The sequence below is a fragment of the Chiloscyllium plagiosum genome, unplaced genomic scaffold (genome assembly GCF_037043375.1).
Source record: "Chiloscyllium plagiosum isolate Xiang-an unplaced genomic scaffold, Cpla_swu_hap1 HiC_scaffold_21, whole genome shotgun sequence".
NCBI lineage: Eukaryota > Metazoa > Chordata > Chondrichthyes > Orectolobiformes > Hemiscylliidae > Chiloscyllium > Chiloscyllium plagiosum.
In genome coordinates, this window is record NW_028270159.1 from 4162793 (window position 1) to 4176743 (window position 13951).

Genomic DNA, 13951 nt, shown 5'->3' on the forward strand with positions numbered 1-13951 from the left:
GGGTGACAGTGCTCCCTGTGTACAGTGCGGGTGACAGTGTTCCATCTGTACAATGTGGATGACAGTGCTCCCTCTGTACAGTGCGGGTGACAGTGCTCCCTGTGTACAGTGCGGGTGACAGTGTTCCATCTGTACAATGTGGATGACAGTGCTCCCTCTGTACAGTGCGGGTGACAGTGCTCCCTCTGTACAGTGCGGGTGACAGTGTTCCATCTGTACAATGTGGATGACAGTGCTCCCTCTGTACAGTACGGGTGACAGTGCTCCCTGTGTACAGTGCGGGTGACAGTGTTCCATCTGTACAATGTGGATGACAGTGCTCCCTCTGTACAGTGCGGGTGACAGTGCTCCCTCTGTACAGTGCGGGTGACAGTGCTCCCTCTGTACAGTGCGGGTGACAGTGCTCCCTCTGTACAGTGCGGGTGACAGTGCTCCCTCCGTACAGTGTGCTTTTCACAGCAGTTGGGGTACTTTGATGCTGTTTTCATCCAGTAGACTGCAGTTATATGGAATTCAGTGAATATCATGTTGAATATGTCCCATTTATTTGAAGGAATGTGCATTGTTAGTAAACAGATTGTATTTTTTTGGCCAATTCACATGATCTTCATTAAATGTCAGTGACTCTGTTTAACCTGCAGGGTCCTGCTGGTGAAGTCATTCAGCCATTCCCAATTCATTCCTCGCAAAGAGCCAAGCGTTCCATCGATGCCAGTCAGCTGCTGGAGGAGGGCCTTCCTGACAATTACCTGAACTACGCAGATGGAATGGAAGAGATCTTTGGCTCCCTGAACTCCCTGAAACTGGAAATTGAACAGATGAAACATCCAATGGGCACACAAACCAACCCTGCACGTACCTGCAAGGACCTGTTCCTGTGCCACCCTGACTTCCCAGATGGTAGGTTCACATGCTTCTCCCCAGCCATGGGTCACTGTCAGGACAGGCGACTGGGCTCGATCACCTTGAAGAAAGTGAGGACTGCAGATGCTGGAGATCAGAGTCAAGAGTGTGGTGCTGGAAAAGGTGTATGATTTAGTTGTAGGTGAGCAATTTGGAAAGAGTGACAATAATTCAGTTACATTTAGTTGAGCGATGGAAAGGAATAGGTACGTGCTGCAGAGCAAGGGTTATCGATGGGGCAAGGACAATTATAATGTGATTAGGCAAGAATTAGGATGCATAGAATGGGGTACCAAAATGCAGGAGATGCAGACAATGGAAATGTGTTGCTGGTTTAAGGAACAGATATTGATAGGAATGTCCCTGTCAGGCAGGGAGGAAGTGACAAGGTAAGGGAACCGTGGTTTACAACAGAAATTGCATCTCTTGTTAAGCAGAAAGAGGAGGCTTATGTGTTGATGAGGCAACATGGTTCAGATGAGGCAATGGAGAGTTACAGATCAGCTCGGAAGAATTTAACGAGAGAGTTAAGCAGAGTAAAGAGGAGAAATGAGCAGTCTTTATCAAATAGAATAAGGGAGAACCCTAAAGTTTTCTATAGGTATGTGAGGAATAAAAGGATGACTAGGGTGGGAATACGGCCAATCAAAGACAGAAGTGGGAAGTTGAGTGTGGACCCTGTGGAGATCAGAGAGGTGCTAAATGAACATTTCTCATCAGTTTTCACTCAGGAAAAGGAGAATATTGTAGAGGAGAAGAATGAGGTATGAGATATTAGACTAGAAAGGATTTAGTTACGAACAGGTGTTATCGATTCTAGAAGGAGTGAAAGTAGACAAGTCCCCTGGGCCTGATGGGATTTATCCGAGGTTTCTCTGGGAAGCTAGGGAGGAGATAGCAGAGCCTTTGGCTTTGATACTTGAGTCGTCATTGTCTACAGGTTTAGTACCAGAGGACTGGAGGATTGCAAATGTTATGCCCTTGTTCAAGAAGGGCAGTAGAGATGACCCAGGTAATTATAGACCAGTGAGCCTTACTTCTGCTGTAGGAAAGGTTTTGGAAAGGATTATAAGAGATAAGATTTATAATCATCTAGCAAGCAACAATTTGATTTCACATAGTCAACGTGGTTTTGTCAAGCCCAGGTCGTGTCTCACAAATTTCATTGAGTTTTTTGAGAAGGTGACCAAGCATGTAGGTGAGGGTAGGGCAGTTGACGTGAAATACATGGAATACATTCCTGAAGAAGGGCTTATGCCCGAAACGTCGATTCTCCTGTTCCCTGGATGCTGCCTGACCTGCTGCGCTTTTCCAGCAACACATTTTCAGCTCTGATCTCCAGCATCTGCAGACCTCACTTTCTCCTCCGTGAAATACATGGACTTCAGTAAAGCCTTTGATAAGGTTCCACATGGTAGGCTGTTGGAGAAAATGCAGACGCATGGGATTGAGGGTGATTTAGCTGTTTGGATTAGAAACTGGCTTTCTGAAAGAAGGCAGCGAGTGGTGGTCAATGGGAAGTATTCAGCCTGGAGTCCAGTTACTAGTGGTGTGCCACAAGGATCTGTTTTGGGACCACTGCTGTTTGTCATTTTTATAAATGACTTAGACGTGGCAAAGGTGGATGGGTTAGTAAATTTGCAGATGACACTAAAGCTGGTGAAGTCGTGGACAGTTTGGAAGAATGTTACAGGTTGCAGGGGGACTTGGATAAACTGCAGAATTGGGCTGAGAGGCGGCAAATGGAGTTCAATGCAGCTAAGTGTGAGGTGATGCACTTTGGGAAGAATAACAGGAAGGCAGAGTACTGGGTCAATGGAAGGATTCTTGGTAGTGTGGATGTGCAGAGGGATCTTGGAGTCCATGTACATAGATCCCTCCGAAAGCGAGTGTGCTTCCAATTAAACCTGTTGGACTATAACCTGGTGTTGTGTGATTTTTAACTTTGTCCACCCCAGGCCAACACCGGTATCTCCAAATCAAGACTTGGGTCTGTTCTCATTGGAGAGAAGAAGGCTCAGAGGGAATTTAACAGAGACATACAAATGATCAGAGGATTAGATAGGGTAGACAGTGAAAGGCTTTTTCCTAGGATGATGACGTCAGCTTGTACAAGGGGGCATGACTACAAATTGAGGGGTGATAGATTTAAGACAGATGTCAGAGGCAGGTTCTTTACGCAGAGAGTGGTAAGGGCGTGGAATGCTCTGCATGCCAATGTAGTTAACTCAGCCACATTAGGGAGATTTAAACAATCCTTGGATAAGCACATGGATGATGATGATAGTGTAGGAGGATGAGCTGAGAATAGTTCACAGGTCAGCGCAACATCGAGGGCCAAAGGGCCTGTTCTGTGCTGTATTGTTCTATGTTCTATGAAAAGCACAGCAAGTCAGACAGCATCCAAGGAACAGGAGAATCAATGTTTCAGGCAAGAGCCCTTCATCTTGAGTTCACCTTGAGTTCAGAACAGGAAGGCATGTGCTGATCGAGAGATTAAAAGATTCACAGAGTGGAAAGAGAGCAAGTATTTCTTCTGGTGGGGGGAGACCAGACCAATGGTGGGGGTGGGGGTGGGGGCAGGGGGAGGGGTAGGTGAGCAGATCCTTCTGATTGACACCCAGGCTGTTCAGGAATGCTGTCAGGTTGCAGTTAAATTGCAGGTTGGTCCTGATCTAGTTGTATTTTGCCTGTGAATAGGTCTGAGTGTTACTGAGAAAAGACACATTTTATCAAAGGTTTTCAGCTTGCACTCATCGGGATACTTGGCAAGAATACCAATTCAGGTGGGGGGAGGGTAGAACTAGCTTTAAGGACCTGACTGACCACCTTCTGATCCATTGTTCAAATGTGCCACAACATCATGTCGATATTTCCAGACGCCAGCACTGAGTTTGGATTGTTGGTGCACTGGTTGGATTCTATACTCGGTTTCACGGTTTACTCTGTGTCTACATCGCAGTCACAATTATCTCAAGCAGCCTCAGCACCACCCCATCTGTCTCCAAATAACATTCTGACGGTTCAGGCTTGACATTGTGAGGTTGGAGTATTACCTAACCAATTTAACCCTGGACCTAACACAGATTACAATAGCCTGATCTGTCAGAATATTGTACAGTATCTTACAGAGGTGTGTAACTTGTCCCAAAGCAAGATGCCATTGTCAGTTTCTGATTGGTGGCCTGATTGACATGGCTGTACCAATAATGGGTGGCCTCAGGAAGGAGGATAAACTTGTGAAGGGAGAGACTCGCAGGGGAGAGGATGTGACAAGTCAATTGGACAAGTCACATCAAGGTTGGATTTCCATGTCCTGGGACTGCCAAGGAGATGAGACATTTCATATTCTGTAGACCTGGGGTGATAACGAGTTAGAGAATAGAGCAGTGAGAGGGGTGGGTATGGACAGGAGGGTGAGTGGGTCAGATGGAGCATTAGAAGCTGTGATAGGCAAGAGAGGAGACTCCAGAAAGTTCCAATCAAACAAAGAAATAAAGTGTGACGGAAAGGTTGCAAAGACAGAGTGAGAGAAGGTGTTCAGTGTATCACAGAGTGGATGTGATGGCCCATTAAACAGAGTAAATGCCCCAAGTCAGTGCTATGGTTGTTGGGCTCCTTAAGAATATTGTGCCTTGTTACTGTGTGGCTGGTTTAACCTATTGCAGAGCAGCGATAAATCGTTCCAACCTCGGGTTTTGTCATTTCTCCTCCTGGCAGGTGAATACTGGATTGACCCAAACCAAGGCTGCTCCAGAGACTCATTCAAGGTTTTCTGTAATTTCACATCTGGAGGAGAAACTTGCATCTTCCCAGACAAGAAATCAGAAGGAGTAAGTATTTCTCTGATCACTCCTCAGTTTACAAAAGGAAAACCCATTTGTCCCAAATACACTTCATTCATTGCAACATTGACCGAAGTTTTAGCGAGCAGCTTTCCAGAAGCTAGGTTTTGAGTTCCTGTCCAGTGGAGCCAGTGGGTGGGATACAGCCTGCTCTGACTGACTTTCCAAATCCAGTCAAATCAGCAGATCTAACAGCCACACAACCTCACGCTCACAGTCTCATATCACCCATGCTTATGAACAATCCAACAATCCTGAACCTTCAAAGTGACAGATTAGCATTATATTATTCTGCTGTTTTTCACTGCCTGCACACTGACAGCAGCAGTTCTTTGCATGTCTACCTGCTCACCCTTTAAAACAGAGAAATTATACTCTCATCTCAACTCTGTAGTTTCTACTGACCTGACTTCTCTTTCGTGAACTCTGGAGATTATTCCTCGATTATTTTCCAAGAGTGATGACATGAACCCTTCCCGATTCTGATGACTGAAAATTCTACCAACCTGAGATTTCTATCCCAAATTCTCCTGACTTTGAAAAGATCACAGACTATCAAAAATATTTCTTGCAGTAACTGGCTTCTTCTGAACTGAATTTAACAAAACCCTGCAACAAAACAATGAAAATTTGCCTCTAAGCTCAAATTTTAATTCTTTGCAAATGAGCTCTGACTTCTCTGCTCCAAAGTCCAAAAAAAGTGAATGGTTTAATGGTTTAATGTGTTTCTGCTGCTTGTCACCAACACATTGCTGCACGGTGGCACAGTGGTTAGCACTGCGGCCTCACAGCGCCAGAGACCCGGGTTCAATTCCCGCCTCAGGCGACTGACTGTGTGGAGTTTGCACGTTCTCCCCGTGTCTGCGTGGGTTTCCTCCGGGTGCTCCGGTTTCCTCCCACAGTCCAAAAAAGATGTGCAGGGTCAGGTGAATTGGCCATGCTAAATTGCCCGTAGTGTTAGGTAAGGGGTAAATGTAGGGGTATGGGTGGGTTTCGCTTCGGCGGGTCGGTGTGGACTTGTTGGGCCGAAGGGCCTGTTTCCACACTGTAATCTAATCTAATCTAATTTTATGCTGTTCATACTCCAGCCATTTTCCCAGGCCTTGATTCCAATCGAATGTCTTCTTGCCACTTTCATCACAATCCCTGATTGTCCTGTATCTGCCAGCAGTGAACCTGGCCAAGTAAGGGCCAGGCATCTGGAAGGACTCAATGGCAACATTCTCACTGTGCAGTCAGAGATTTCTCAATTCCAGTCAAACTTGTTCAAGTTGAGCAAATTTGGTGCAACACTAAGGGAGTGCTGCACTGTCAGAGCTGAGGTGTGGCAGAGGAAACATTAAAACCTCTCACATAAATGATTTGCAGGCGGCATTCAAAGAACGAGACAGTTAAAATCTTGTCTCAGCCAACGCTAATTTCTCATTGCAACATCGCTGATACTGAAATCTTACTGTATGCAAATCATAGTTGCATTCCTAACTTTGTTTTCAAGTTTGGTATGTCGATACCAATGCAACATTGACAGGGTCAGCTGGGAGAGAAACTGCCAAAACCCAGTGACTGACTGTTTCACACAAAGCAAACCCATCCCCCAGAGTGAGTCCATGTCTTCAAGGTAATAATCTCTTCGGGAAAAGGACCAGTGTTTCAGACTGAACATGAAACATGATTTCCTCGCACTGCCACAATCTGGCTCTTCATTGAGAAGCAGAGTCATTTACACATTAACTTCTTTTCCTTCTCTCCTTTACCCTTCCATCTCGCATCAGGCAAGAGTTACTTCTTGGCCCAAGGAGGTACCGGGCTCCTGGTTCAGTGAATACAAGCGTGGTAAACTGGTAAGCAGTCAACATTTTACTTTCTAGTCTGTAATCAGTCTCGTATTTTACAGAGTAAACTGGCTCGTTGGCCGAAAGAGCAGCCGGGTGCTTGGTATAGTCATTACAAGCGAGGTGCCCTGGTAAGTGGTTAGACTGCACTGCAACTAATTCTTGGCTGGCAGGGCTGGTGCTTTCCAGTCAACTAACGCCTTAATTTACTCTGCAGAGCTGCACGCACTGAGTTACTCAGAGGATACAACAATTATCCTTCTCCTTCAAATTCTCTTGATTACTGCCAAGTGAGGATCGATGTGTGTGAGAGCGGTACCCCAGTGAGGGTCACTGTGTATGGGAGCTGTACCCCAGTGAGAGTCAGTGTGTGTGGGAGCTGTACCCCAGCGAGAGTCAGTGTGTGTGGGAGCTGTACCCAAGTGAGAGTCAGTGTGTGTGGGAGCCGTACCCCAGTGAGAGTCAGTGTGTGTAGGAGCTGTACCCCAGTGAGAGTCAGTGTGTCAGGTAGCTGTACCCCAGTGAGAGTCAGTGTGTGTGGAACTGTACCCCAGTGAGAGTCAGTGTGTGTGGAACTGTACCCCAGTGAGAGTCAGTGGGTGTGGGACTGTACCCCAGTGAGAGTCAGTGTGTGTGGGAGCCGTACCCCAGTGAGAGTCAGTGTGTGTGGGAGCTGTATCCCAGTGAGAGTCAGTGTGTGTAGGAGCTGTACCCCAGTGAGAGTCAGTGTGTCTGGGAGCTGTGTCCCAGTGAGAGTCAGTGTGTGTGGAACTGTACCCCAGTGAGAGTCAGTGTGTGTGGGAGCTGTACCCCAGTGAGAGTCAGTGTGTGTGGGAGCTGTACCCAAGTGAGAGTCAGTGTGTGTAGGAGCTGTACCCCAGTGAGAGTCAGTGTGTCTGGGAGCTGTACCCCAGTGAGGGTCACTGTGTATGGGAGCTGTACCCCAGTGAGAGTCAGTATGTGTGGGAGCTGTATCCCAGTGAGAGTCAGTGTGTGTGGGAGCTGTACCCCAGTGAGGGTCACTGTGTATGGGAGCTGTACCCCAGTGAGAGTCAGTATGTGTGGGAGCTGTACCCCAGTGAGAGTCAGTGTGTGTGGGAGGTGTACCCCAGTGAGAGTCAGTGTGTGTGGGTCTGTACCCCAGTGATATTCAGTGTGTGTCGGACACTGTACCCCAGTGAGAGTCAGTGTGTGGGGGAGCTGTATCCCAGTGAGAGTCAGTGTGTGTGGGAGCTGTATCCCAGTGAGAGTCAGTGTGTGGGAGCTGTATCCCAGTGAGAGTCAGTGTGTGTGGGAGCTGTATCCCAGTGAGAGTCAGTGTGTGCAGGAGCTGTGCCCCAGTGAGAGTCAGTGAGTGTGGGACTGTACCCCAGTGAGAGTCAATGTGTATGGGAGCTGTACCCCAGTGAGAGTCAGTGAGTGTGGGACTGTACCCCAGTGAGAGTCAGTGCGTGTTGGAGCCACACCCCAGTGAGAGTCAGTTTGTGTGGGAGCTGTACCCAAGTGAGAGTCAGTGTGTGTAGGAGCTGTATCCCAGTGAGAGTCAGTGTGTGTGGGACTGTACCCCAGTGAGAGTCAGCGTGTGGGGGACTGTACCCCGGTGAGAGTCAGTGCGTGTGGGACTGTACCCCAGTGAGAGTCAGTGTGTGTGGGAGTGTATCCCAGTGAGAGTCAGCGTGTGTGGGACTGGACCCCAGTGAGAGTCAGTGTGTGTGGGAGTGTATCCCAGTGAGAGTCAGTGCGTGTGGGACTGGACCCCAGTGAGAGTCAGTGTGTGTGGGAGTGTATCCCAGTGAGAGTCAGTGTGTGTGGGACTGTACCCCAGTGAGAGTCAGTGTGATTGGGAGCTGTATCCCGGTGAGAGTCAGTGCGTGTGGGACTGTACCCCAGTGAGAGTCAGTGTGTGTGGGAGTGTATCCCAGTGAGAGTCAGCGTGTGTGGGACTGGACCCCAGTGAGAGTCAGTGTGTGTGGGACTGTACCCCAGTGAGAGTCAGTGTGTGTGGGACTGTACCCCAGTGAGAGTCAGTGTGTGTGGGAGTGTACCCCAGTGAGAGTCAGTGTGTGTGGGACTGTACCCCAGTGAGAGTCAGTGTGTGTGTATTTTATTAATGTGGCACCACTTTCCGGACACAAACTGTGAGGGGCTATCGTTCCATGTTCACATACCAGCCATTAGCTCTGGTGTCATTAATGAGCTCAGGTTGGCACTTGCTGTTAAAGGGTTAAAGAATCTCTCTTCTCTGTCCACTTGTTGGATAGTAATCTGGATTAAGCAGAAAGTCTGAGCAGCTCAGTGTTCCATCTCCATCTAATCCTGCTCCAGTTTTGATTTTTCTCTTTCTGCTCCTGATGCAACTATGCTGTGGCTGGCTACTGACTCCACCCTCCAGGGCCATGGCCCCAACCTTCAGGAACTCCCCTTCTGTTTGCCTTGTGTCCTCGCTCATATCCGGTAGCTATCAGACCTTTGCAGGAAGAGACCTCTTGGGATTGGCTTGGGATTTGGGAGCAGTGATCACAGCAATCCTTGAGTCTGCTCCACCTTTGTCAGGTGAATGAAACCGTCCCAGAGCAGCACGGGAGTCTGCAAGGGACTTTGCTCTCACTGAGTTTCCACATTCCCTCTGTACATTCAGGACTGGTCAATATTGAAAGGATAATGGCCACTGCCAACAGGAATGCTTTGTGCAGCACCTCCAGCACCCAGTGACATTGTGACCTCCACCCACAACCCTGGCTGGAGAGTGGATCCAGGCACACCACTGCATACATACATCGGTTACTTCTCAGTCCCCCATTGCTGTCGATTCCCTTGCAGCCACAAGCCACTGCTGAGAACACACAAGCAAAATCCAGCAGGTGCTGGAAATGTGAAACCAATCCAGAAATTGCTGGAGAAACTCAGCAGATTAGGTAGCATCTATGGAGAGAGACATTCCTACTCCCATGACCTTTCCTCAAGACACTGAAAACTCCCTTAGATTGGCAAGAATGTTGGCAGAACTGAAAGTTTCTCACTATCAAGAAAGGTTTGAACAGGTTGCGATTTCTTTGCTTGAGAAAGGAGATAATTGAGGGGTGGTCTGTTCGAGGCCTTGAAAATGATGAAGGAGTTTGTACGGTAGAAGTTAAGTAGATGTTACTGCTTGAGGGAGACGGCCAGAACTAGGAAGGTTCAATCTATAATAGTCATGAATTAATCCGACAGGAATTCCAAAGAAACGACTTCATTTAGCGAGTGGTAAGACTATGAATCTCATTCCCACGTTGAACTGAATTGTAGCAATGCATTTAAGGTAAAGGCAGCTATACAGGTGAGGCTGATTGGCCAGTGCCTGTGTTGGAATTCTTCGATCCTCCATGTGCTTCCTGTAATTTGGATAATTAGCCAGAGAAGGTTCATCATCGGAGCAATCAGATTAAGGCTTGTAGCTTCAATAAAGCCAATAAAAATGATAAACAATTGATGTACTTCTTAAACTCCACAACTTTAAAGCAGAGAAATGTGGGTTCGAAGCAATAAGAGAGGGGTTGGTGGCGTGGTCCCTTGGATCGAAGGAACCCAGCACATAAAGCAGGAAAGCTGAGGACACACAGAGAAACCTGGCGATTTTCTCTTGTTGCGATTACAGTAACGGGAGACAGCAATGGCTTTGCAATCAATGTTTATTGTGTGGCCACTCAGCCCCTCTAGGGGTGATCGCCATTCCCAGCACTGACTACAGTTTCAGAAAGTAATTGCTATGCACTGACTTCCAGGAGTCCAGGCAGAAAACAAAATTGAAGAGAATGCTGAGCCCAGTATTCCAGGTGGCAGGGTTTCCCATCAAGATGGAGAGCAGGCTAACAAAGGAATGATGTGGCAACTTTGCTCAGAGAAAGAAGTGAATATTGGAAGGGTCATCAAAAGAAGCTGTTTGGATTGACTCAGGAACAATCAGAGTCAGTCTCTATCTGTCAGTGGGCCATATATAGCCCCTCAGACAGTCTGATGGAGATTAGATTATTAGAATCCCTATCGTGTGGAAACAGGCCCTTCAGCCCAACAAGTCCACACTGACCCTCCAGTAACCCACCCAGACATATTTCCCTCCGACTAATGCACCTAACACTATCGGCAATTTCCCATGGCCAATTCACCTGACCTGCACATCTTTGGAGTGTGGGAGGAAACCGGAGCACCCGGAGGAAACCCACGCAGACACGGGGAGAACGTGCAAACTCCACACAGACAGTCACCCGAGGGTGGAATCGAACCTGGGCTGCTGGCACTGTGAGGCCGCAGTGCTAACCACTGAGCCACCATGCCACCTGTAAACACATCTCTGCGATTGATAGCAAGGAGGGAAACCTTAGGTTGCAACAAGATACCAATGGACTGGTCAGGCTCAGGGTGGGAAAAGTAGCAAATGGAATTAATCCAGACAACTGCAGGATGGTGCGTTTGGGGAGTTCAGGCAAGGCAAAGGAGAGCAATTAATGGGAAGGTACTGAGAGGTGTAGAGGAAGTGAGGGACATTGGAGTGAATGTCCACAGGTCCTGATTGTCGTAGGATAGGGTGATAAGATGTTAAGGCAAATTGGCTGCTCCTTTACTAACTGAGGCAGCAGGGTTAATGCTGGAACTGTATTAGTTAAGCTGATGGACGAAGGGTCTGATTCTCTGCTGAATGACTCTGTGACTCTATCAGAGGGAGTATGTTTAAGGTGGGGCCGAAGTGGTTTACAGGTGACCAGAGAAACAACATTTCCACCCAGAGGGAGTTGGAAATATGGCACAGGCTGTCTGGAAGGGCGGTAAAGATACTGTTAACAACATTTCAAAAGAATCTGGATGAGCACTTAAAGTACCAGGGCATATTAGGTTACGGACCAATGCAGGAAAGTGGGATGAGTGTAGTTTGGTGTTTGTTGATGGACATAGACACAACAGCTGGAGGGCCTGCCTTGATCCGGGATGATCCTATGATTCTGTGATTGTATTCTATCTGACCACCTCCTTCCAGAAAGGATGGAGTTGCATGTGAGAGGGGACAGGAGATTTCTGAGATGTTTCAAGGATTGGAAAATTGCAGAATGAGGAAAGATTGGAATAGCTGAAACAGACTGAGGCTTATAAAGTTGTGAGGGGTCCGGGCAGAGTGGAGGGGGGAGGGTCTGTTCACGTTGGCAGAGACATCAGTGATTGGTAGATAAAGATTTAAAGTGATTGGGAGGAAGGTTAAAGAGGAGATGAGGAAATGGTTTTACACATGGAGGGTTGATGGGGGTCTGGAACTCACTGCCTGCAAACAAGGAGAGACAGAAATCACTCAGTTGATTGGATTGGCTCCTGAATTGCAGTAACCTGCTGGGATACAGGCAAAGTGGGATCAGGCTGAGGTCAGGGAAGGGGGGAGAGTGGGGACTTGTCCTTCAGCTAGCACAGACACAGTGGGCAGAGTGGTCTCTTTCTCTGCTGCACAAGTTCTCAGATTCTACAAAATGAGAAGCTGAGCTGTCATTATGATTGGAGATTCTCACAGTCTCGGCAATCTGTGGCTGCCCAGAAATAATCTGCCTCTCCCCCAGTCATTTGGGGAAGATTGCACCTTGTGTGTGTCACTGACCAAGAGCCTGAGATGGAGCTGACTTTGGCCCACCCCAAACTCACCCCCAAATTGTCCCGTGAATTCCAGTTGACTGGAGCATGTAAACAACACTGTGGTGGGCTCTTCCTCTGACTGTCATGTTCCTTGCTGCTTGCTTATCCACATTTAAACCCTACTCCCACTTGCTGCATGTCTCTTTCTCCCTGTCGTCAGTCAGGTCACTCTGATCAGTGTTGGACAGAATCTGGAATCGCCAAGGATCCTGGACCAAGCGGTTGGTGAATGTGATTTGTTTTAAAGTGGTCTCTTTCTGACACTCACAGTCTGTCAGACTGACTCTGTCTGGAAAGTGTGAAGGCATTCAGAGGTTCTGCTCAGTATGGGGGGGCAGGGGAAGCATCAAAGGGTCAGGGGTCTGAGATAGGATAAGGAAGGGAATAGAAAGGGAGGGGTAAGAGGATGGCAGACTGGGGGAGAGAAGGGTGGGAGAGACAGGATGGGGAATAGGGACAGAGGAAATGGGAGAGTGGGAGCAGAGGAATATGGGAAAGTGTAGGAATGTGGGGTGGGGAAGTGGGAGAGAGGGGGTGGGAGAGGGGGAGAATGGAAGAGAGGAGTCGGAAAGTGGGGGATGGGGCAGAGGCTACGGGAGAGTGGGGGTGGAGCGGGGTGTATTCACATCCAGATTGCTCACAATGTAACAATGAGGAGAGCAGACAAACGGTCACCCGATCGGGAAGTGGGTGAGAAGGCAACGGACATTAGTGGGTCCCATCACCCTCTGCACAGCCCTTATGACCCTCTCGGATATCCCAACAGAAAGGAGTAATTTAGGGAATGATGAGGAGATAGGTGGAGAGTAAGAGAGAGAGTGTGAGGAGATGGGCTGTGGAGGGAGAGGGGAATGGGAGGGAGAGGACACCAGTGGAGAAATTTGATGGAGGACCTCGGTATGATGCTGAGTATAAGACAGATGGAGAGGGTGGTTAGGGAGTGAGGAGAGGGTGGTTAGGGAGTGAGGAGAGGGTGGTTAGGGAGTGAGGAGAGGGTGGTTAGGGAGTGAGGAGAGGGTGGTTAGGGGGTGAGGAGAGGGTGGTTAGGGAGTGAGGAGAGGGTGGTTAGGGAGTGAGGAGAGGGTGGTTAGGGAGTGAGGAGAGGGTGGTTAGGGGGTTAGGAGAGGGTGGTTAGGGAGTGAGGAGAGGGTGGTTAGGGGGTGAGGAGAGGTTGGTTAGGGAGTGAGGAGAGGGTGGTTAAGGGGTGAGGAGAGGGTGGTTAGGGGGTGAGGAGAGGTTGGTTAGGGAGTGAGGAGAGGGTGGTTAGGGAGTGAGGAGAGGTTGGTTAGGGAGTGAGGATAGAGTGGTTAGGGAGTGAGGAGGGGTTGGTTAGGGAGTGAGGAGAGGTTGCTTAGGGAGCGAGGAGAGGATGGTTAGGGAGTGAGGATAGAGTGGTTAGGGAGTGAGGAGAGGGTGGTTAGGAAGTGAGGAGAGAGTGGTTAGGGAGTGAGGAGAGGGTGATTAGGGAGTGAGGAGAGAGTGGTTAGGAAGTGAGGAGAGAGTGGTTAGAGAGTGAGGAGAGGGTGATTAGGGAGTGAGGAGGGGTTGTTTAGGGAGTGAGGAGAGGTTGCTTAGGGAGTGAGGAGAGAGTGGTTAGGGGGTGAGTAGAGGTTGGTTAAGGAGTGAGGAGAGGGTGGTTGGGGGTGAGGAGAGGTTGTTCAGGGAGTGAGAAGGGGTTGGTTAGGGAGTGAGGAGAGGGTGGTTAGGGAGTGAGGAGAGGGTGTG

The 13951-nt window shown here is 48.6% G+C and overlaps 1 protein-coding gene across 2 annotated transcripts in view; it reads left to right on the forward strand.

The window, feature by feature from the left end:
• Nucleotides 1-13951, forward strand: part of col5a1 (procollagen, type V, alpha 1) — a 653133-nt gene that overhangs the window by 612309 nt on the left and 26873 nt on the right. Inside the window, exons 63-65 of one of the 2 annotated variants that reach the window (XM_087998144.1) lie at nucleotides 642-900; nucleotides 4624-4736; nucleotides 6643-6711. In XM_087998144.1, the coding sequence (XP_087854270.1) occupies nucleotides 642-900; nucleotides 4624-4736; nucleotides 6643-6711 (441 nt within the window). Of the gene's footprint in view, nucleotides 1-641; nucleotides 901-4623; nucleotides 4737-6520; nucleotides 6590-6642; nucleotides 6712-13951 lie in introns of both variants that reach the window. The other variant, XM_087998143.1, reaches the window with a different exon arrangement.